The sequence below is a fragment of the Solanum stenotomum genome, unplaced genomic scaffold (genome assembly GCF_019186545.1).
Source record: "Solanum stenotomum isolate F172 unplaced genomic scaffold, ASM1918654v1 scaffold30406, whole genome shotgun sequence".
Classification (NCBI taxonomy): Eukaryota; Viridiplantae; Streptophyta; class Magnoliopsida; order Solanales; family Solanaceae; genus Solanum; species Solanum stenotomum.
The window spans coordinates 662,722-683,482 of NW_026030956.1; the positions used below are offsets into that span (position 1 = coordinate 662,722).

At 30.3% G+C, this 20,761-nt stretch overlaps 1 protein-coding gene and 1 long non-coding RNA gene across 4 annotated transcripts; one reads left to right on the plus strand and one right to left on the minus strand.

The window, feature by feature from the left end:
* Window positions 1-4,549: 4,549 nt before the first annotated feature.
* LOC125851832 (uncharacterized) lies at window positions 4,550-5,699 on the plus strand. Its single transcript, XR_007444941.1, has 2 exons — window positions 4,550-4,838; window positions 5,433-5,699. It is a non-coding gene; the product is annotated as an uncharacterized LOC125851832 (long non-coding RNA).
* Window positions 5,700-9,996: 4,297 nt separating this feature from the next.
* On the minus strand, window positions 9,997-17,864 carry LOC125851831 (protein argonaute 10-like). Of its 3 annotated transcripts, none has more exons than XM_049531564.1 (22): window positions 17,721-17,864; window positions 16,109-16,720; window positions 15,451-15,659; window positions 14,656-14,805; window positions 14,440-14,573; window positions 14,203-14,312; window positions 13,957-14,063; window positions 13,702-13,840; window positions 13,497-13,613; window positions 13,189-13,296; window positions 13,025-13,096; window positions 12,604-12,726; window positions 12,331-12,490; window positions 12,122-12,243; window positions 11,890-12,027; window positions 11,664-11,806; window positions 11,504-11,566; window positions 11,274-11,337; window positions 11,051-11,186; window positions 10,898-10,971; window positions 10,641-10,767; window positions 9,997-10,401 (listed from the first exon to the last, which is right to left on the minus strand). In XM_049531564.1, exons 2-22 carry the CDS (start codon window positions 16,577-16,579, stop codon window positions 10,220-10,222), a joined length of 2,949 nt encoding a protein of 982 aa, XP_049387521.1. In that variant the 5' UTR covers window positions 16,580-16,720; window positions 17,721-17,864; the 3' UTR covers window positions 9,997-10,219. The 3 variants fall into 3 exon arrangements, with proteins under 3 accessions (XP_049387521.1, XP_049387522.1, XP_049387523.1); XM_049531565.1 differs by having other exon boundaries at window positions 17,682-17,825; XM_049531566.1 differs by lacking the exon at window positions 17,721-17,864 and adding an exon at window positions 17,324-17,620.
* Between the last annotated feature and the right edge of the window lie 2,897 nt (window positions 17,865-20,761).

Consider the following 20,761-nt stretch of genomic DNA (forward strand, 5'->3'; position numbering starts at 1 on the left):
ACCACTTGAATCGGCGAACAACTGAACCCTTGGACCTTCTTCAACCCCAGGATGTGATGAGTCGACATCGAGGTGCCAAATGACTCCGTCGATAAGAGCTCTTGAGAGTCATCAACCTGTTATCCCGGCGTACCTTTGATCCATTGAAAGACCGGCACACATGACATAGGGGTTTTACCCTTTTAATTATGGGCAGATTTGTTACACTCACACATAGTTTTAAGGACGCATACGTAAAAAAGAATCGATGCGCTTTTGTGGACATAAATACTTAACTGATGTAGGTGGCACACTAGTAGTTACACATCGATAGTTGATAAGATAGGTTTGAATATTCTTAATAGTGTAAATTTTTGTTTTTGGAGAAAATTATACGAATAATATCACATCATATTAATTAAAAGTATTTCTAACGGTTAAACATCTAATTAATTGATCATCTTATACTATCTGCTCCCTTGAATATTCACCAAAAATTCATAGTTTTTTCTCCTTAAGATAAAGTTTAATTTCAAATGTTGGTTAAACCAATAATGCATGTACACATAACTCCTAGGGGATGATAGAATATAATCAATTAATCATTGAATCAAGCAGTTTAATTGACACATTAAATTAATTAACCTCCTTTAATTTCTCGAGTGTCTACATGTTATTGGATTTTAACATACTAAAATTAGATACTGGGGAACATAACAACCAATGGAATATGTTCCAGGATTTTATTTTTTTTAAAAAAAAATCTATAGAAAAAAATGTGAGAGAAAAGAAAGATAAAATAAAGAAAAAGATTTATTTAGTGGTAAAAGAAGATTTTCCATCTGGAAGCTTTTAGCATCATCAACACATAAATCTTGAAAGTTTTTTAGAGGAATAATCCTACAATTATCTCTCTTAATTATTTTTAATCGCAAAAATTAAAGAGTTTGAGATTTATGCAGTAATATTTACATAATCGATCACTTATTAGAATAATTATAGGTAAACTCAAACTTTAATTAATAACGACTAAATAAATATCATAATCTAAAAAAATCGTTATACTCTTCGTGTATATAAGTTAAATTTTAATTTAAGTGAGTGGCCATGGTGGATTTTGGCATATATCTTCATAATTTTTTTTATCACTAGGCTTTATACTATTTTTTTCTAGCTAGGTTCTATACAAAGAACAAAGTAACATTAAAGAACAATTAATTAATTAAAATATCAATTGTTTAGGAAGATCCACTTTTATTATTTATTTTATTTCTTAGTTATTTTTTGTAGGAAGAATTAAAAGTTCTTTTTCTACTTTTACAGTTTAATTAGTAACACAAGTCATTTTCTTGATTGTCTACATCAAGTCATATGTGTTTTTATTAATTAGAAAAAGTCATAAATTAAACCAGCTGTCACCAATGTATATCGATCTATATATCTATATATGATGAGAATTAAGAATCCAACAAATGGCAATTCTGGAGGAAAGTGCCAATGAAACTCAACACAAGGAAAACAGCTAACGAGGAATGTCTGATAATTATATTGAGATTAGATTAAATTTAAATTCGTATATTGCAGAATTTATTTTTAGAAACGACTTTTTCAATAGAATTTTTTCATATGGAGCGATCTCAGTTACCATTCCACCATAATCTGCCAGGAATATCTTAAATACACATTACTTTTGATTAATTTTAATCTTGTCTGGTTAAAATGCTCCTTTCATTTCTTTCTTTTTATCTTAATCTTTTCCTTGATCATCAACACATGGAAAAGCATAATCCAATACGGAAATATAAACTTATTTATACCGAGTATTTATATTAAGTCAATAATTGTATGACTTGTAAACTTTATTTAAAAAATTCGTTTAACTATAATTAATTATAGTATAATATATATAATATTTTATATAAGATTATTTAATTATGATAAATTGATATGATTTAATGTAAATATCCGATGCAAATTCGCTAAGTTGATTTTTGCTATGACGTTTTTAATTAATGTAGTTGTGTTTTAGTTAGTGCACAAACCGTTCATCCACATACGTGTTTATAAGGAGAAAAAATATTGTGAAATATTGGGTGGGGAGATGGAAGTTATTAGTTGAGTTAGTAATTCTGATAAAAAAAAATTCCCAAAATATAATGAAGTAATTATTATTTTTCCGATTAAGCTATTATTCAATAGTGTAAATTTTATTCCAAACAAAAAGTTATAATGAAAAGAGTTAGATCTAACCTCGAAATACAATACTTGATTGGAAAATCACACCACAAAAAATAAAATAATTTATTGTAGATTAAATTGAAATTTTATGTGATAATCTTTTGACAAAAGAGAGATTCAATTGAATCGCCTTTCGGTCATTTAGCACCATCCTTTGAAGGGAATTAGTGAAAGATGTAGAGGTTTTACCGTAGACATATTGTATATATTTCATTCGATTTGAATTATATATATGTAAGGGAAATATGTTTTACATATATATGTATCTACACTATTTTTGCACATATTGTGAGTAAAACAGAAAATGAAAGCTACCGTTATAAAAGTGTTTATCTTAAATATTTTAATTTTCTTCAAATGATCAGAAGGTCATACACAAACAAAAGTAAATAAAAAGTATTGGATTTGATTCTCACCACCATATATACATTTTAGAAAGAAAAAGAAAATTATAACTTTAACTCGTAAAAAAAAAGAATCAGACATGCATGTGATTTTTCGCGGTGCGGATGAAAGGGTCCCCCACCTTCCAACCCTAAAGTTAATAAATGCTCTTACAAAATTTAGAAACTCACACTAACCTATCTGCAATCTGCATGGTGGCTAGTCTTGGCGTGACAATATTCAATTTGTATCACTTGGCTTTGGGACCACCCTTTAACATCAAAATATAAATATATTGTTGCTCCTATTTTAAGTATGTATATATATATATATATATATATATATATATGCTTTCTCTATTACATGTTCATTATATTAAAATATATATCTAACTTTAATAATTAAGAAATAATTTGTTATTTTATATAAAAAAATTATCCTTATTATTAAACATTATTTATTTTTCAATATTTAGATGACTCATAACTAATATGAGTGATGTACACTATTAATAAAATCACTATATTTCCATGAAGAATCCTTGGCTATTTTCAACGATATTTTGATTTTTGAATCAATGAGAAAAGAAAAAACAATAACGTTTTTATATGGAAAAATTAGAAGTTTCCTACTATTTCAGTGAGGGTTTTTTTCCCACCTGTATTGTTTAGTGAGCGAAATGAGTTAGAGAAATCATATTCTATAGTAAGGGTGTACAAAACCGAACCAAATCGCAAATCGAGTCAAACCGAAAAACAAATCCAACTAGTGATTTGGTTTGACTTGGTTTGGTATTGGAAAAAACCCCGACTATATTTGGGTTAGTTTGGTTTTAACTAAAAAAAACCAACCCGACATTATATATGTAATTTTAAAATTTTATTTTATACATAAAAATATTTACTTTGATATAATTTAAAAATATTTCTTATACTATTTCATAGTTTTTATCTTTTACTATATTATTTCAAGTTTAAAACTTAGAATTCGGAATGGTCCAATAAAGATTATAGTTCATAGATGTTGATAATTATAACAAAACTTAAATCAAAATCAAATTAATACTAATGCAAAAAGAAAATCAATTCAACACTAAGAATGACAATAATATTGAATATTTGTTCTTTAGTTTACATTGGTTTAGACAATTAAAATACATAATCTAATTTTAATTTTCCTTAAATATTTAGTAATGTAAGTAATACTTATTAAACTTATTTTAGCATGATTTAGTACTTTAAATTATGATCATTTTCATATGACTTTGCAATATTTATTTTATATGATGATTTCATTATTATTTTTTATTGAATATTTTAGTGTCATAAGTACTCATCTCATATTTTGTGTTATTTTCTTAAGAAACACCTTAGATAATTGTATTTTGGTTGGACTAAAGAAATATTTGGAGCACAAGTTAATTATATGTTTATATGCAAACTTTACCGAAAAAATCCAAAAATCTGAAAAAAACCCAAGGTTTATTAGTTTGGTTTGATTTATAAATTTAAAAATTCGACACAATGGTTTGATTTGGTATTTGGAAAACCCGAACCAACCAGAGGTTGAAAAATCTGAATTTTATTAGTTTGACTTGGTTTATAAATTAAAAATTTTTACACAAATGGTTTGGTTTGATATTTGAAAAACCCGAACCAACCCAGTCATGTACACCCTATTCTATAGTACAAAATTTTTATTAATTTGCGATGGAAATATTACCCTTGCTTCTAGTAATAATGGTAAAATTATCATTCTTAAGGACTATCCCAAATCAAATATGAACAAATAAAAATGGACGGACTTGGGGCGGAATATCATTTATTTTTTTGACACCCTTTTCATTCACCAATATTTATTAATTTCTCTTATCTTTACTACATATCCCCCACCAAAAAAAAAAAAAAAAAAAAACTTCTTTTAAGTGATAATTCCCCTTTATTTTTCTTCCTCACACCCCTATTTATACCCCTAGCCCTCTTTGTTGAGAAAGTCATATAAACTTAGGTTTCTTCTTCTTCTTCTTCTTCAACAATATTAGGGTTTTGTTATATTGATAGCGTAGACCACTATCAGTTGAAGCTGCCAGCATGATCTAAACTTACCTACAAATTTATATTGAGGCAAGATTAGATCATGTGGTTGCTTCACCCGTTAGTTCGTACTACGAAAAATAATCTTAACCCTATTTTTTTTCATGAATATGCAGTGGGGAAAGAAAGAAACTAAATTTAAGGGTAATGTTATGTACTCTCTACTTTCTTAGATTTGCTTTTTTATGAGTTTCATTTGAATAGGGGGTTTTTCGATTCTTTCTTCACAACATATCCAATGTGATCCCGTGTGAAAAGGACGGTGTGTAGTACCTTGGCTCAAACTAATTTTCTATATACCTACTAATTCGATGTCTATCGATTGATGCAATTTTTCGTAGTATACCTAACAAATCGAGAGGTATTTTTCTTTTCTATCTTCTAATTGTGTTTTTTGTATTTTTTTTATTTTTGAGTCTTAACAAACTTATGATTATTTTGAAGATTTGTTAATATGCTTTGAGAAGTGAGCCTTATCAATAAAACCAAGATTTTCTCAGAAAATGGACCAAATCTTGATAAGTTTACATTTATTTTATTTTCTGAGGTTGTGTTGACCCTGTTTTTTTAAACCTAAGTTTGTTTCATTGCTTTATTCACTATTGTTTTAAAGTAAAGAAAATTATGGATCTTTTTTTGCTTCTAGTAATCATTAACATAAACACATTATAAGTGTTCTTCAAACATGTTAAAGTCAAGAATCCATCATTATGTTTTTCTCATTCCGTATTCACGCAGGGTCTAGAGAAGGATTAGAGCTAGCACATCTAAAGGGTGTCATGTAGACAACCTATGAAAATGAGGATTTGGAGAAAGAGCTAACACACCTATGCCATTGCAAGTATTAGTGGGTAATAGTTGTTTTCACGATTCGAATTTATGACCTGACAAATATTAGCTGGTAATAGTTATTTTCACGATTTGAATTCGTGATCTATTCCGAGAGACAACCTCCAAAGTTCCCGTTCATGGTTTTTCTCAACTATGAAATGAAATCATTTTATTGTACACTCTTTATAATGTGGAAGAGACATAGAGACCTTTAATTATGATCAATTAGTTTGGTATAACATCACACAAAAGCCATTTAATGATCATGTAATCCTCTTTACGGTTTATTATTTCTTTAATTAGGACCACATGATGCTAATCCATTACAATGACCAAGTGCAATGGACACCTTAACTTAGAATTAAGGAAGCAAAAACAAACAAAAAAAACAAAAAAAAAAAAAGGAAAATAAATATATACTCCTATTAAACATTAATAATGTACTCATTTACTTAATACACTGAATTTATTTTTTTATCATATAGAAAATATAAAAGATAGATATTGAGGAGAAATTTTGTTAATTCTCCATCTAATTAATGTAAGGTAGAAATTGCGTTTACTGACTACTTTGAAAAGTAGTCTTTACGAATTTTGAAATTTATGACAACGATTATTTTTCAATTACAGAAACTATAATAATAATAATTGTGGATCAGAAATATATATTTGTTTTTTCCAATATTTCACTTCATCCCATGTGTTGTTACAAAGTGTTTGTCTTATGTTACTACATTGTGAGATCATATAATATAATAATAAATAAACCAAAAAAAGGAAGGACTATTTCATTAAACTCCCAGTGGATGTGGATCTGAGTGAGTACAAAAATGAAACAAACAGACTTTGTCTTACGTAAAGATTCTATTGTCCTCTGCAATTTATCAATAAAGAACGATTGCCCCACATTTTTATGACACCAACTCCATAATTTAGCTGTTTCAAAATTAACTTCAGATACGTGAATCTAAAGTCTGAAATTGAACTTTGTCAAACAAAACCTAATTTTGAACTTGAGGTTTGAATTTGAATTAAAGTCTAATCAAATTCAAATCTCAGGTCTAATTTTAAATTTGTCGGTTAAAGCTTAATTTTAGATTTGTATACTCTAAAAGAAAGAAGAATCGATCAACAACATGTTCAATATGAAGTTTGTCAAAATTGACTAACTATTTGTGTAAAATTAGTCAATTTAATTATTGTTAATTTTCAGTTTCATTTGATATAATATTTGATTGGATGAGTCTAGATGGAGTCACATGTGAAGATTCAAAGTTCAAACACTCAATCATGACTTGTTTAGAATTGAGGTGTAGTTATTGTTTCTGTTTAAACTAACAAATTCCCTACCCCCACCCCACCTACATCCCTACATACACCATAAACTTTAGTTTAAATAGTGTCTGGGATTTTCAGAACAAAGATTAATTAACTAACTAGCTAGGTTATTCTGTTTGGCTAGATGGAGGAATATGAAATTATGTATGAAAAAAAAGAGTTAACGATAAAAAGCACATCTAAATTAATTATCATCTTTTTACAAGTTTCACACCTCAACGAGCCATTATTCTATTACCTATCTAAATTATCATTTTTTCACAAGTTTCATGTTTCAACTATATATCACTCTTGTTGTATAAAAGCACATTTTTATGCTAAGTTGACCTATTGTCGATTGGAAACATATATATATTTGACCAACTCAGCATCGAAGTATATATGTTTTAATACAAAAGAGAGAGATAAATCAGATAGATACAGAGAACAATGGATAATTAAGATATAAAACTCGTGAATTAATAGTGATAATTTAGGTGTTTTTTTAACCATTAACTCAAATTATAATGAAAAACACATAACAATTTCGTTACACAAGATGATCTATGCATTTCCTTAAAGATCTTCTTTATGTGGAATCATAGTAGACAGCTTGGAATACATCATTTTTCCATTAAAAAACAGATGATGCATGTGAAACCACAGAATATATACAACCCACAATTTTATTTTTTTAATTTTTTTCTAATATGATGTTGATATGAAACTGCTTTGTATACATATACATATACAAATTTCAGTTGAACATGACTTTTAATTTTGTCTTGTTTTTCTAGTTAGGAAGGTTCATATATGGTGCAAGAATCTTGAGACTTTTCTTATACTTAGTATTTAAAAAAGATATGCATATAAAAGTTAATTGATTCTTTGCAATATTTTGTCTAAAGTGACTCATAAGGTTTTGTTATTTATTTACTTTTCATGGAAATAAGAGGAAAATATCAGTTTACTTGTAGGAATTTGTTGTATTCTACAAATGGTTAATGGTCCCATGAAGTGATATCCAGCTAGGAATTTCAATTCTCCCAAGAGATTTAGTGAAGAAAATGTTCATATAGTTGAGGCTGAAAAAAAGGGGGAATATTAAAGAACCATAATAAGAATATTATTACAAGATATAAGTGTAGGATGAGTAAGCTATATAATTTGTATTCTAAGATGTTGAGTTATATTTGTTTATTGTTGAGTTTACATGGAGTTTAGGGTGGAAATTAAATGTTTTTTATGGAAAATTACTTCTTTGAAAGGGTTTTTTAGGAAAATGTAAGTAATTTTAATTCGTAGAGTAAATATTTTAAAAGGTCAGTGAACTATGAAGAATATGTATAAAAATCATTTAACTTTATTTTGTATTAGTAAATCACTCAACTTAAGGCTTTTTTCATATGAGATCATTCAAAATCACTCAATGAGGTGTGTTGGAAGAAATGACATATTCGAATGTCATGTATGAAACTTGTTTTTTTCAATTTTCATAAGAAAAATCATTTGTCTTATTTTTTAAAAAAATTATTTTTGTAGATAGAATAATTCTCAAAAAAACTTGATCAATTAACATGAAAATATTTTTATTCGTATCGAACACACCGTTAATAGAACTTGAAAGGGTCGCAATAAGTACCGCGGGTAGTTCTATTAGATTTTGCATCATGGTATTTTCACAACACTTTTAAATTATTTATGAAAAAAATGCTTCTACTATTTACTTGTTGTTTTCAATAGAGCTTCAAATGAAAAGATTTTAAATTTATAATAATGTTGATACCTAATATGGGACAGAGGGAGAATTAATTAACTAATACTTGATTGTTTATATTTTTATAAAAGTAATGAAAAAATTACATAAATACACAACTTTATAAGATATCATAATTTATAAAATTGTCCATTATTTAAAAAAATTACTAAAATTTCCTCTCAATACATCCTACATCCCTATCTCTTCTCGAATACATCCCTATCCCCCTCGAATACATCCCTCCCCTCCCGGATACATCTCTCCCATTAAGTAATGTATCATTTGCAATGTATCAGACAACAAAAGAATATATCCTAGAGCAATAAAATCAAATTTTTTTTAATTGGAGAAACTTCTGGGATAGGATGTAATTAACCCCCAAATATATGAAATTTCTGTAAGTTTCTCGTAATAAACTGTCCATTTGATCTCAAGACTCATGGGCATAAAGCTTAAATCCGAAAGCATAATTTGGTTTCGCTTTAACATTTTGTTCAGAAAATACTTACTTGCACTCGATATTTGTACAGAGTAATCTCCTGAACCGTGATTCTTGTAGTTGAATTCAAATATCATCAATTTATTTTAGATGGCCCAAAATTTTCTCTTTTATACTATCCTTGGGCCCAAAACTTATAAGATGAACTGAGGAATTTGAAGTGTAACTATTTCATCCTAGGGGAACTATACTGGAATTTTTTTAATTTGAATATAGTATTAACTCATTTACCTTTCGAAAAAATAACTAGAGTTTTTCTTTCCTCTAAATATCGAAATGTGTTATACTTTTCCTCTCACAATCAATAATTAAGTAAGAGGCGGACCTAACATTTGAAGACATATATTGTGGTTATCAAACATGAGCTGTCGTGAATTCATACTTCCATTGTTTGCTGAATGGAAGTGTTTGATAAATATTGGGCCAGCCCAAATGAGAAAAAAGGGGGAAATAAGGAAATGGACAAATTAGTGTTGATCGAAGCTATATAATTAATAACTTTATATTTTTTGCCAAACTTTTTTAAATACAAAAGTATTTATTTATCATATTGAGAAGTTCAGTAAAATCATTTGAGTAGGACAACGGCTATAACATAATTGACAAATTCAAAATGTACTCCTACAAGTAAAGAGAGTTCGAATAGAGATTGATCGCGCCCAAAAGACTATGAATCAAATTTACAAGTCCAATGTCAATGGCTTGGTTTCTAGTGGCTATACATTGCAAGCCTATGTATATATATCAATCATTTGATGATTAGTTTGATTAGGTTTTAATAGTTAAAAGATCGCTTAAATAAATTTAATTTTGATTTTAATCAAAAACCGAGTTATTAATATTCCATCAAGAAGACGAATAAGAAAAAAAGACAGAAGTACACTACTCTTTAGGATTAGGAAGAGTTATTTCTACTTGGATTTGATTAAACATTGGATTAATCTGGCTACATTGCTAAACTAATTACCATTAATTGAAAACAAAGCCGCTTTACATCATTAAAACTAACATGAAAATTAACCTAGGATGATCAACATACATACATATACAAACAAAGATGCATGTGGTCTGAACCCCTACTATTTGCTACATTTGCTACTCCCTTGTTTATTCTTCTTCCTAACAATAAAACATTACTCTCTTCACATTTTCTTTAAGCGCGGGCAACGGTCTAACACCCGTCTCTCGTATAGCCTTGCTGCTGCCTTGATGAGGGCTGCCTGAATTATTTTCCGGCATGTCTGGTTCCATGTAGAATCTGGCTCGAAATGCAGCTAAATGTGCATAATATGCTGGAGGAACTGCAATAAAAACAATCTTTTTAGCTCATCTAAGTTTACAAACTTTGAAACATATTGGTTCAAAAACTCAAATTTTCATGTTTCATGTTTCAACTTCAAAATCTATGGACAGGCAAGAGCTTAGACAATATCGTTTACACGAAAAATGCAAAAGCTTTACTTAAAGAGATCATCATTTTCTTGAGGTTTATATTTCCTTAGTACTATAGCCCAACTTTATGTATACATTTTTCACTTACCCACAGAGACAGAACGCGTGCACCTTGCATATGTATAGCAGAGATTGTTAGTCAAGGACTGGATTCCGTCTGCTGTGAAATTGTTTTCATCCCACAGAACATGGTAATGTGCAGGACGGCTTGTACCCTGCCAAGATGAAGTAGTGCATCAATTATAATGTGTAATGCATAATTTGTGATGGAACAAAAGTTCATGCTTTTAGCATTTGTAGATAATGATTCCAACAGAGGAAAAAGGTTGTTTCGGTTATATATACCTGAATGCCAGCGTGGCTACAAAGATAGAAGTCGAATTCTGTTGGATGACAGATTTTTGTATCAACCACAGTACCTGACGAAGAAAACGATGGTAAGCGGTCATGATACTAGACCATATCTCTGAAGTGTGTCTAAGACTAAGGATAGTTTACCAGGCAATATGTTTCCACTCCTATCAATGCTGCTCCTGTCCTTGTGATTATTAGCAAATAGTCGGGTGTGATGCCGTTTCTGTACCACAATAAAAGTTACTGGCGGTTGGTAATTTGGCTCTAGAGATGCACAAGCCTGCACGAAAGAACTTTTCGTCAGATTAAAATCATATATGGTGAAGTAGAAACCAGAGGAAGAGGCATTGACAGGATTAGCACGTACCTTCCTAATTGCATCCAACTCGAAAAGCAGTACTTGGTAAAATTGCCCTTCACTCACTCCATCCCTGCACACAAAATGCACTAATAAGACTGGGGAAATTAAGCAAATCATCCGAATCGACAAAAGAAGTCATTAATTACAATGCATGTCTCGAAATGCAAAAATCAAGAAATGTTTATGCTAGTCACTGTAGGGTCATCTATCAAAAGACTTAAGAGTGAGGGACTTGCCGATAAAAGATTATCCTTTGTGGCTTTTGGCCTGTGGCCTTTCTGAAGGATATAAGGAGATCCCTGCAAAATAGATACAGTAACACCAGTGTAAGCAATCTTTCATCAAACGACAATAAATACATTGAAAATTAAGAAACAGAACTCATAGAAAGAATACCTTATCATGCCACCACTAACTGTTCCACGTGCAGGATCATGCCATGTCTTGTACAAATCTTGTATAAGTTCTTGTCTATGAGCTTGAGCGCAAACAAGACCAGCGTATTTCGTCACCTCAGGCCAATCTTGAGAAGCTACTACCTGCAGTCAGATTAGGAAATTGAGGTTCCTGCTACACCGGAAAACAGGAGATTAAGAAGCATGACCTCAAATAAGGAACTTACAGCTGCAATTGAAGGGCTAGAGTCTTCTCCATTTTCAGGGTGGGTCACATCTGCTCCAAATATGATGGTAGGTATATCACTTACCAATGGTATTCTACAGCTAATAGCATCCAACAGGACAGTGTTTCGACCACCCATCTGATTCCACATCAGAAAGTATTAGTAAGAATGCAAATTTAGAAATAAAAGGATTTAATGCCATATTATAAGTAGGTAGCTAACTCAGACGCACCTTGACATTGATCTTCAAGGATACATTTGCCAAATATTGTTTGCTGATCTTGAATACATGCTTTGTCAGACAGCATTGGGTTATTAAACCAAGATCAGTCTCACATATCCGCTTTATGTCACCTACAAGATAATGGCGTAAGAAAGTTTGAGAAGGCGGCAATCTTCAAAGCTATCTCAATTCAACATATGAAAGTTATTTCACCATACCATAGAGGGACCCATTGTTATCTGGTAGAATGACCAATAGAAGCTCAAGTTCTTTTCCTTTTAGCTTGTTTACGCATGAATGATATACATGCTTCAAGGCTTTCTCTACTTGATCTGGCCTGGCCATGTATATTGGAATTATTGGTTCCGGATTGAACTCCTGTCAGCATAACCCACAGGAACAAAGGTCAATTGTCTTCGTGTCTATTAACAAACATGGACTGAAAGAGAAATGGACAAGGAACAAAGAGAAAGAGCTTGCAAAACAACTACCATTCCAGATACTTGACACATCTGAGCCAGTTCGTTACAAAAGCCACGAGCAACACTCTCTTGGACACTTCGTGAAAAGTTGATGCATGCCCAACGGTTGACGGTCATCCCATTTATCATTTTCTGTGCACACATCAAGTTTAGACATTAGCAAAATGCAAAGCCAAAATAGACAATACAAAGCAACTGAGAAACCCCAAAGAAGAAGATTGTTACCATAATATGAAAAATAAGCAATACAAAGCTAAGTATGATTTAGTAAACAAAGAGTGAGATATTGGATCTTTTTCTTTTTGCCACCATGGAAAACAAAATTGAACTCATGATGTTAATGCATGAATAGTGTAACATAGAAGTAGTAAGTAAACTGATGATTTGCTTGTTGTAACAACAAAAGAAAGAAAACAAGCGGAAAAAGGACCTTGTTCATCATATTCCACTGCCCAACTTGAGGTAAACAATCCTTCTCCTTCCCTGTCTCATGATATTTTAGCTGTGGAGAAATGAGAGAAGTAGATGGTCAAAGGATAGAGCATTCAGGTTAAATAAGACTGAAGAATTAAAGCTCGTGTGTAGTGTTTTTACCCAAGGAGCAGGCAGCACGCGGGCTTCCACCGATGCTTGTTTTTCACTGATTTTGATTCCAAACTCCTTTGCATATGGGTCTTCATTATAATCATTGTGTTGAACAGTCTATATTTTACAAGACAGTCAAGTACTGTTCTGAAGCATTTCACATAACAAAAACAAGGAGACTCTAAACATAAAGGGTCTGTAACATTTGAAAAGCCAATAAGCTGGTTTCGACTGGTTCGAGCAGTAGGGGTATCATTGACAAGCTAAACATAATAAAATTCAGAAAGAAAGCATGAAGTACAAATCTAACAGCATACCTGCAAAATCGAGTTCTCACGATCTCTTGGTCTTTGGCATGTGACCTTCAAAAGAGAAGTAATTTGCTTCTCACTCAACCTTTTGGTGTATCGTTGTCCCTCAACAATTTTACACGCCTAGTAAACAATAGCATTTCACGTTCAGAACTGTTTGAAAGAAACATGAAGCTTTGAAGCTATACCGCATATCGAATAATATTCTCACCTCCATAGGTAAATAGTTGGCTTTCTTTTGGTTCCCTACTTGAAGGCATGGAAGATGTGTATTCTTTATTGTAAAGCCATACATTTCTTGAAAGTATTCTACTACCGACTTCATGGTTAAATTGTCATCAACAGGAAATCTGAGCAAAGTAACAATGAGCATTAGGTCAACCTAAGTTTGATTACGCTCGGAACAAATGTCTTGTATTACAATGTTAAGAGTAACAAATACAAAGGCACAAGACAAAAAGCTTACACTAGTTCTCTCGTGGGCTGAGTTGTTAGTCCTGAAACTCTATACTTTCTCCGGACATTGCCCCTGTGTGTCACTTCAACTTTCACTCCTCTAAGAGCCTTCTTAATCTAGATGGCATATGTAGGCAAAATTAAAAGGTTAATCTAAGTGTAAAGTGGCCAAAGCATTTCATCTAAAAGCAATGCAGCAAGCTTAACAGCATTAACTCGACTAGGGAATCATTCAAGTCCAGTTAGATGTTATTACCTTTACACGATCCGAGTCAGATAAGGGTCTTGACGACACATCTTTTCCAAGAAGCTGGGCTACAAACTCTATCACAGGTAGAGCTTCAATAAATGCAGCTGAAGCCATATCTGTTATTCAGGATACAAAGATCCAATACAGTTAGGAATGATTAACTACATGAACAACTATCATATCATTCTTTAGAAATTTCACAACAGTCATTGTATTTAATCTGAATATTGACAGTAAAATCACCAATGTTAAGCGACAAGCCCATTTGGGTCGGTCTAATGCTCTGGTAGAATCCACACCATGCTTCTAAACCATCACCAAGAGGCTGAGGTTTGCGGATATCAGGCGAAAAGAAAGATCTTCCAACAGGACAATACCTATACAGAAATGTGCATTATCAGACAAAAACTCAACCTAACAGAAATCAAATGCAGGTACAAAAACTGAAGGAGTGTCTACCTCTTGATCGAAAGCTCTCTCAAAACAATGTCCAGAATTTGAAGAGCTTCTTTTGGACCATCAGCGCGCTTACCAGCTAGAAATTCACTCAGATGATGTAGATTCGCTCTTGCAACAAACTTAATAACCACTTTATATTCTCTTTCTCTCCTAAAACATTTTACAATTCACAAGAGAGAACAAAGACAAATTATTTAGTATTGGAATGAAATAGGCCTAATCAGAGATGAAACCGTTTTAGATAATCGCATAGCCCGACTCAACTACTTCGGGATTAAGGCACATTTTATTGAATGATTACACAAGAAAACAAAGAACATCTTTCTTAAGCTCCCGTTTGGCTATAAATTTTGGGAGTAGATTTTTAAAAAATATTGTTACAACTTACAACACTGTTTGTTCATGAAAATTGGTCAGTTTTTTAAAATTTATCTTCAAAATTTCACTTTCATTCACAAAACTTCAAAATTTTTACAAGTAAAATGCATGTCCAAACACAACTGAGAAAGTTCCAAGAACTAGTTTCCAGCACAACTTCAAAATTATTATTTTTTCCAAGTTTCAACTAAATCTATGTCCAAATGCTAGCTAATTAATCTATAGACTGAGCCAGATTAAAAAAGTACTTGAGATAATGATATCTTCTTATTTTTTTATTCTTAGTAATATTTTGACAAGACTTCAGAAGCTTAGGAGTAAAAGGATTTTCTACATTTAAAGCTATCTAGTGGTAAATTCTAAATTGAAGTATGAAACAATCCAAAATGAATGAGGACAAAAACAATAAAGTCTTACTTTGGACCATTGATCACATCATCTTCATCAATAAGCTTAATGGTAAACTCCTTCCACTTAAAAGGAAGTTCACCAGCAGTGTAAAGACTCTTCCTGCCATCATAAGCTGGTAATTTCATCCCTAGGTGGGATTCTTTGTACAGTTTCACCAGCTCTGCCATGATAGCTCTGTTTACAGTTCTTGATGACACTTCAGGGATTACAGTAACCTGCAAGCAAACAGCAAAAAGTTGGTATTCTAAAGGGGAATACATACAAAAAAATACAAAGAGAATTATCACAACAGTTCTGACCAAAATTCAGAAAGTCATTAATGCTATGGGAAAAAAGCAGAGTAAAAACAAGTGAAATAACAAGGGTAAAAAAACTTCACAGGTATGTCAGATTAAGGGCCCCAAAAAGTAATACACAAAATTTACTATAGTTCTTCAAAGATGCTCAAAGAAACCATCAAAAAAGCAAATACTCACTCTATTTGATCAATTTATTTGTCTTGTTTTCCTTTTTAGTCCGTTTCAAAAACAATCTTTGGTTCTAAGATTCAACATGAGATGTTTAAATCACAAGATTAACGAACATTTTGGTACATGTAAGACCAAAACCTCGTGTGAACTCAAAACCAGACAAACAAATTGAAATACAGGGTGTAGCAACTTACATCATACTGGTTCAACTCTTTGTCTGGTAAATCAGCCAAAAAATGGTTTGCTTTTACAATGCATTTTGTCCCAAGTTGCCCATAACCTGGTCTTGGGGCAAAACACAAAGACTTGCTTGAAGAAGGAAACCCTGAGTTACTTCCATTATTCTCAACTCCTGACACATTTGTTGCTTCAACAGAAGCTGCTATAACTGGCTTGCTTGCTGCTGTACAAGGCCTTGAACTAGGCCTCATAAAGGTCTCACCTTGATCTGACTTTCTGCCTCCTCTTCCCCTTCTTCTACCTCTATTTCTTGAAGGGGGTGAAGTCTGGTTATGGATTTTGTTGTTTTGGGGTTCTTGATTTGGTGGCCCTTTGCCATTTTGAGGAGTCTTGGGGGTTTTCTGAACTGGATTCATGGTGTTTTGCAAATGGGGTTTGATCACAATGTGTTGTTCTGAACTTTCTTTCATCTGCCTTATAGGCATGATGATGCTATTTTATCTTTTTCAGCTTTTCTGGATAAGCACAAGAAAACTGTTCAGAAGTAATTATGTCCTTCACTAGATGGCACAGTCCAATATAGTTCTCAACACTCCAAATGGCCTCAAGATTTGAAGATTATTGTACTGAAAACACAAAAACAGAAAGGGTAACACATGTCAGCAACATAATGAATTTGGCAGGAAGCTAAGTGATGAAAAAAGCTTTGAACTTTCACACACACAATGGAATTTTTCTTGATATTGCATATCCAAACATTATCACATTACACAACAGCAGCTAAACATTAATAAAGATTACACCTTTTGTATCAAAAAAATGAAATTTTGCAATTAAAAATTGTCACAGGTCTTGTCACTGCAGAAGACTAGACTATCAAGCCAGAAAAAAAAAATAGTAAAATGATGATAAACTGCAAAAGATAAAGAATGAATAGATAGCAAACCACCTTAATATAAATGCATACACAGAAAAACAAGCATACAGAAGTACTAAAAATATCTTTTTAAACTATTTCTCCTTCTGCATGAACATCAGTTATGTAAGAAAGAGCAGCAAAAACTAATTTTCAAGAAACAGTAAAAAATAAAAAAAATAAAGAGGAAAAAAACACACAGTTAAAAGACAAATCAAAATTTTCCTCAGAACCCAAAACCCTCTTAAGATGTTACTATTTGAAACCCAATATCCATAAATCAAGGTAAAAAAAATAATCTTTTTTTTTTTACCAATTTGTGGAAAGCCAAAAACTTTGTACTAGAAAACCCACAGAGAAGAAAGAAGGAATAATAAATCCAAAGAAAATGAGACAAAGAAAGACTTATATGATAATGTTACAAGCATTAGTAAATGCAAAAAACCATATATGACTGCTCAAGAAGAGAGAATAAAAACACCTTGAAACAATCAAAAAGCAACCAAGTAAGTATATAATAATAAAAAATATTACTCAAAAACAAGAAAAAGGAATAAACTTTGAAACCCCAAATTTCATTTACACCCCCCAACCCCAAAACTCACAATCAACACAACAGAACAGAACAACAAAAATGAAATCTTTAAAGGGTGTCTAGAAAAATCAATCACCAAATGAATCTTTAAAGGGTGTCTAGAAAAATCAATCACCAAATGAATGAAACCATGAAAGACCAAGTTTTGCTTGATTCCAAGAATATTACAGACTTAAGTACTAATGGGAGCAAAGACTAAAAAGAGAGAGAGAAAAAAGATGGGATTTTTATGAAGTTTTCAAACATATATATATATAACAGAGAGGAAAAAAGTAAAAATAATGATGATGATGATGGTGATTTAATTTTTTTTTATTTTTTTTTTACATAGAAGCATGCAAAGTAATGTAGGTGTATGTGGTGTTTTTCTTTTATCACATGTAAAAGCATTTGTTAGGGACCTGCTTCTACACACCCTTTCTTTCTCTCAAAACAAACACTTTTGCTTTTTTCACAAACACATTATAGTGCTGCTGTGTGTGTCTACTAGCCACACTTTTTCTGTGTCCTCCTCCTCAGTCCTCACTCTCCTCAGTGCTCCCTCATCACTCTTTCTTTAATTTCTTCAAGTGATTTGAGGATTATTTTAGATTAATAGTCTGTTCGGTCAAGTTTTTAAAAGGTTAAAAATATTAATTTTAAAAAAAGTTAAGGTGTTTGGTTATTGTTTTGGGAGTAAATAAGTATTTTTGTGGAGTAGCAGAAGTTGGTATTTTAAAAAATTAAAAGAATGTAGTTTTTGTTTTAATTGTGAAATTATACTGATTATGTTTTTGTTTTGTACTATTAAAAAATAATATATTTGAAAGTTTGACCAAGGACTAATTACTTACTATTCATAAGTGTTTTTAAATTTATTGATTAAATACAAACTATTTTTATTTTACCCCAATGTTTTTTTAAAAGTATATTTGTAAAATATATTCTTCAAAATAAACTCATTTTAAAAGGTCGGCTAAACAGGCTAGTAATTCTTATTTAGTTTCATATTTTGTAAAAGTATTAGATTATTAGTTAATAAATTTAAGAAAGAAGTACTTATCTTGTTCATTTTGAATGTTTTTGAGCTTACAAATTTTCTAGATTTTAGAAAAGGCACCTTATAAGAGTTGTTTGGTAGGAGAACAATGTTAAATAAGGTTGAATAGAGTATATTAGTAATATTAATTTTGATAATGATGGCACTAATTATATTGAGATTATTTCTTATATTTATTGTATTATAAGTAATATGCATTGCATAATTTCTAAAAAAAATAATATTTGTTTCTTACAAAAATATTCTTCACAAATACGGTAAAAAAATATGTGAAAAAAAAAATGTAAGATTGTGTTCTTAATCATGCTAATGCATGCATTAAAAAATTCCTCCATTGCAAATATTATGATTTGTCAATTACTAATTATACATAACATAATACAAAATATATATACAATTAAGATACCGAAAACAATTATTTTTTACATAAGAGTATATATCATTATTTGTAATCATAACATAATACAAAATATATATACAATTAAGATACCGAAAACAATTTTTTTTTTCATATAGAGTATATATCATTATTTGTAATCAATTCAAACGACTCCTAATTGAATAGATTTCTTAGTATAAATACAAATTTTTAGTCAAAGTTAATGATTGTTCATGACTCAATTGTGAAAATATCGATTTGATAATTTTGATTTTAACAAAAATTAATCCTAGACACCTCCGTCTTGCATATATACTTGCTTTAAAAAAAAAATTAAAATAATACATTATCATACTGGATTTCAATTTTATTTGATTTTTAAGTTTTTAGTTTAAATTAATTACATAACTTTTATTCAAATTCAATTTACATATATACCGTGAAGAATTATGACTTTGACAATAATATGAGCCCTCTCAAACTGGAAATAAACGAAAAGTGTGTGTTGTTTGATTGAAAACAACACACATATTTGAGTATATAACTATTTGTAATTATGTATTTAGTTTATAGTATTTAATAGTGAATGTAAGAATTTTTAGTATGAGGGATTTTATAATTTTAAGTATTATATTAATTTAATTTAAAATTAACAAAAAATATGTTATATATAATTATAATTTATATGGATAGTGTATGTAGTTAAATATTCAGGTACGATATTCAAATTTTCAATATTCTTTTTATGAATTTTGTATTGAATACTTAAAAAATTTCAAATGCATATTAATCATAGATATTGAAGTGTCAAAAATTTTGATCAGATAATTCGATATTTATAAAAATATACATACCGCATATCCATCAAGAAAAAGAATTAGTAGCACTAATTATAAGAGGTTGTTTGACTAAATTACCTTTTTTCCTCTTTTTACCCCTAAGCCCTCTCTTGGAGTTTCCATTTTTTTTTTACTTTTTTGATAAGTTGAACCCACAATTTGTTATTTTTAAGTATAGAAATATTTTTATTAAGAAAGTTGTATAGTTAATTTACTATAACAAGGATATATTTGGAAAAAAATAACTAATGTTATCTTGATTTTCTTAAAATGATACTCATGACTAACCAAATTTTAAAAGCTAAAAAAATAATAATACTGAAGCACTGATCCAGTGCTAAAATCTAATTTCAGTATGTGCACAATAAATGTGACAGGACTCTTTAATCGGGTTTTTTTGAATTTAAATTCTATTAAAGTTTAAATATCAAATAATTAAATAATTAAGCTACCATCACAAAATACGTGATGAATTAATAAAAATGTGTTCACCATATTAAAGATTCTGATTTTGAACCGAGTGAATAAAATCTCTTTTAATAGAGAGCACTAAAATACCCTCCTAATAGATTATCTACAACACAAATTTAAATAATAGTTCATTGAATTTTGAACATCAAATAATTAAGAACAATTAAAAAATCATATAACCTATTTAGTATTAATCTTTATTAGTCAAATTAATATATTTTGAATACTATATTATTTAATCTATAAAAACAATACCACAAAGGGTATGATGATATGATAAAAAGAATTAAAATTATTCACTTTGGATTAAAAAAATTTATTCTAAGTTTTGGAATAGAATTTTTTTTATAGAGAACACTAAAAAAATAGGGTAAATTTTCTATGGCACAGATATGAATAGTGGCCATTTCAAGGGGTTCGGTTTGTCA

Bases quoted from the DNA above. Each gene is read 5' to 3' on its own strand.
- LOC125851831 (XM_049531564.1), bottom strand. From the start codon at position 16,579: ATGCCTATAAGGCAGATGAAAGAAAGTTCAGAACAACACATTGTGATC. The intron at 14,064-14,202 runs GTAATAACATCT...TATGCCATCTAG, and splicing joins CTGACTCGGATCGTGTAAAG to ATTAAGAAGGCTCTTAGAGG. The intron at 11,187-11,273 runs GTACGTGCTAAT...TCTTTCGTGCAG, and splicing joins AGTTGGATGCAATTAGGAAG to GCTTGTGCATCTCTAGAGCC.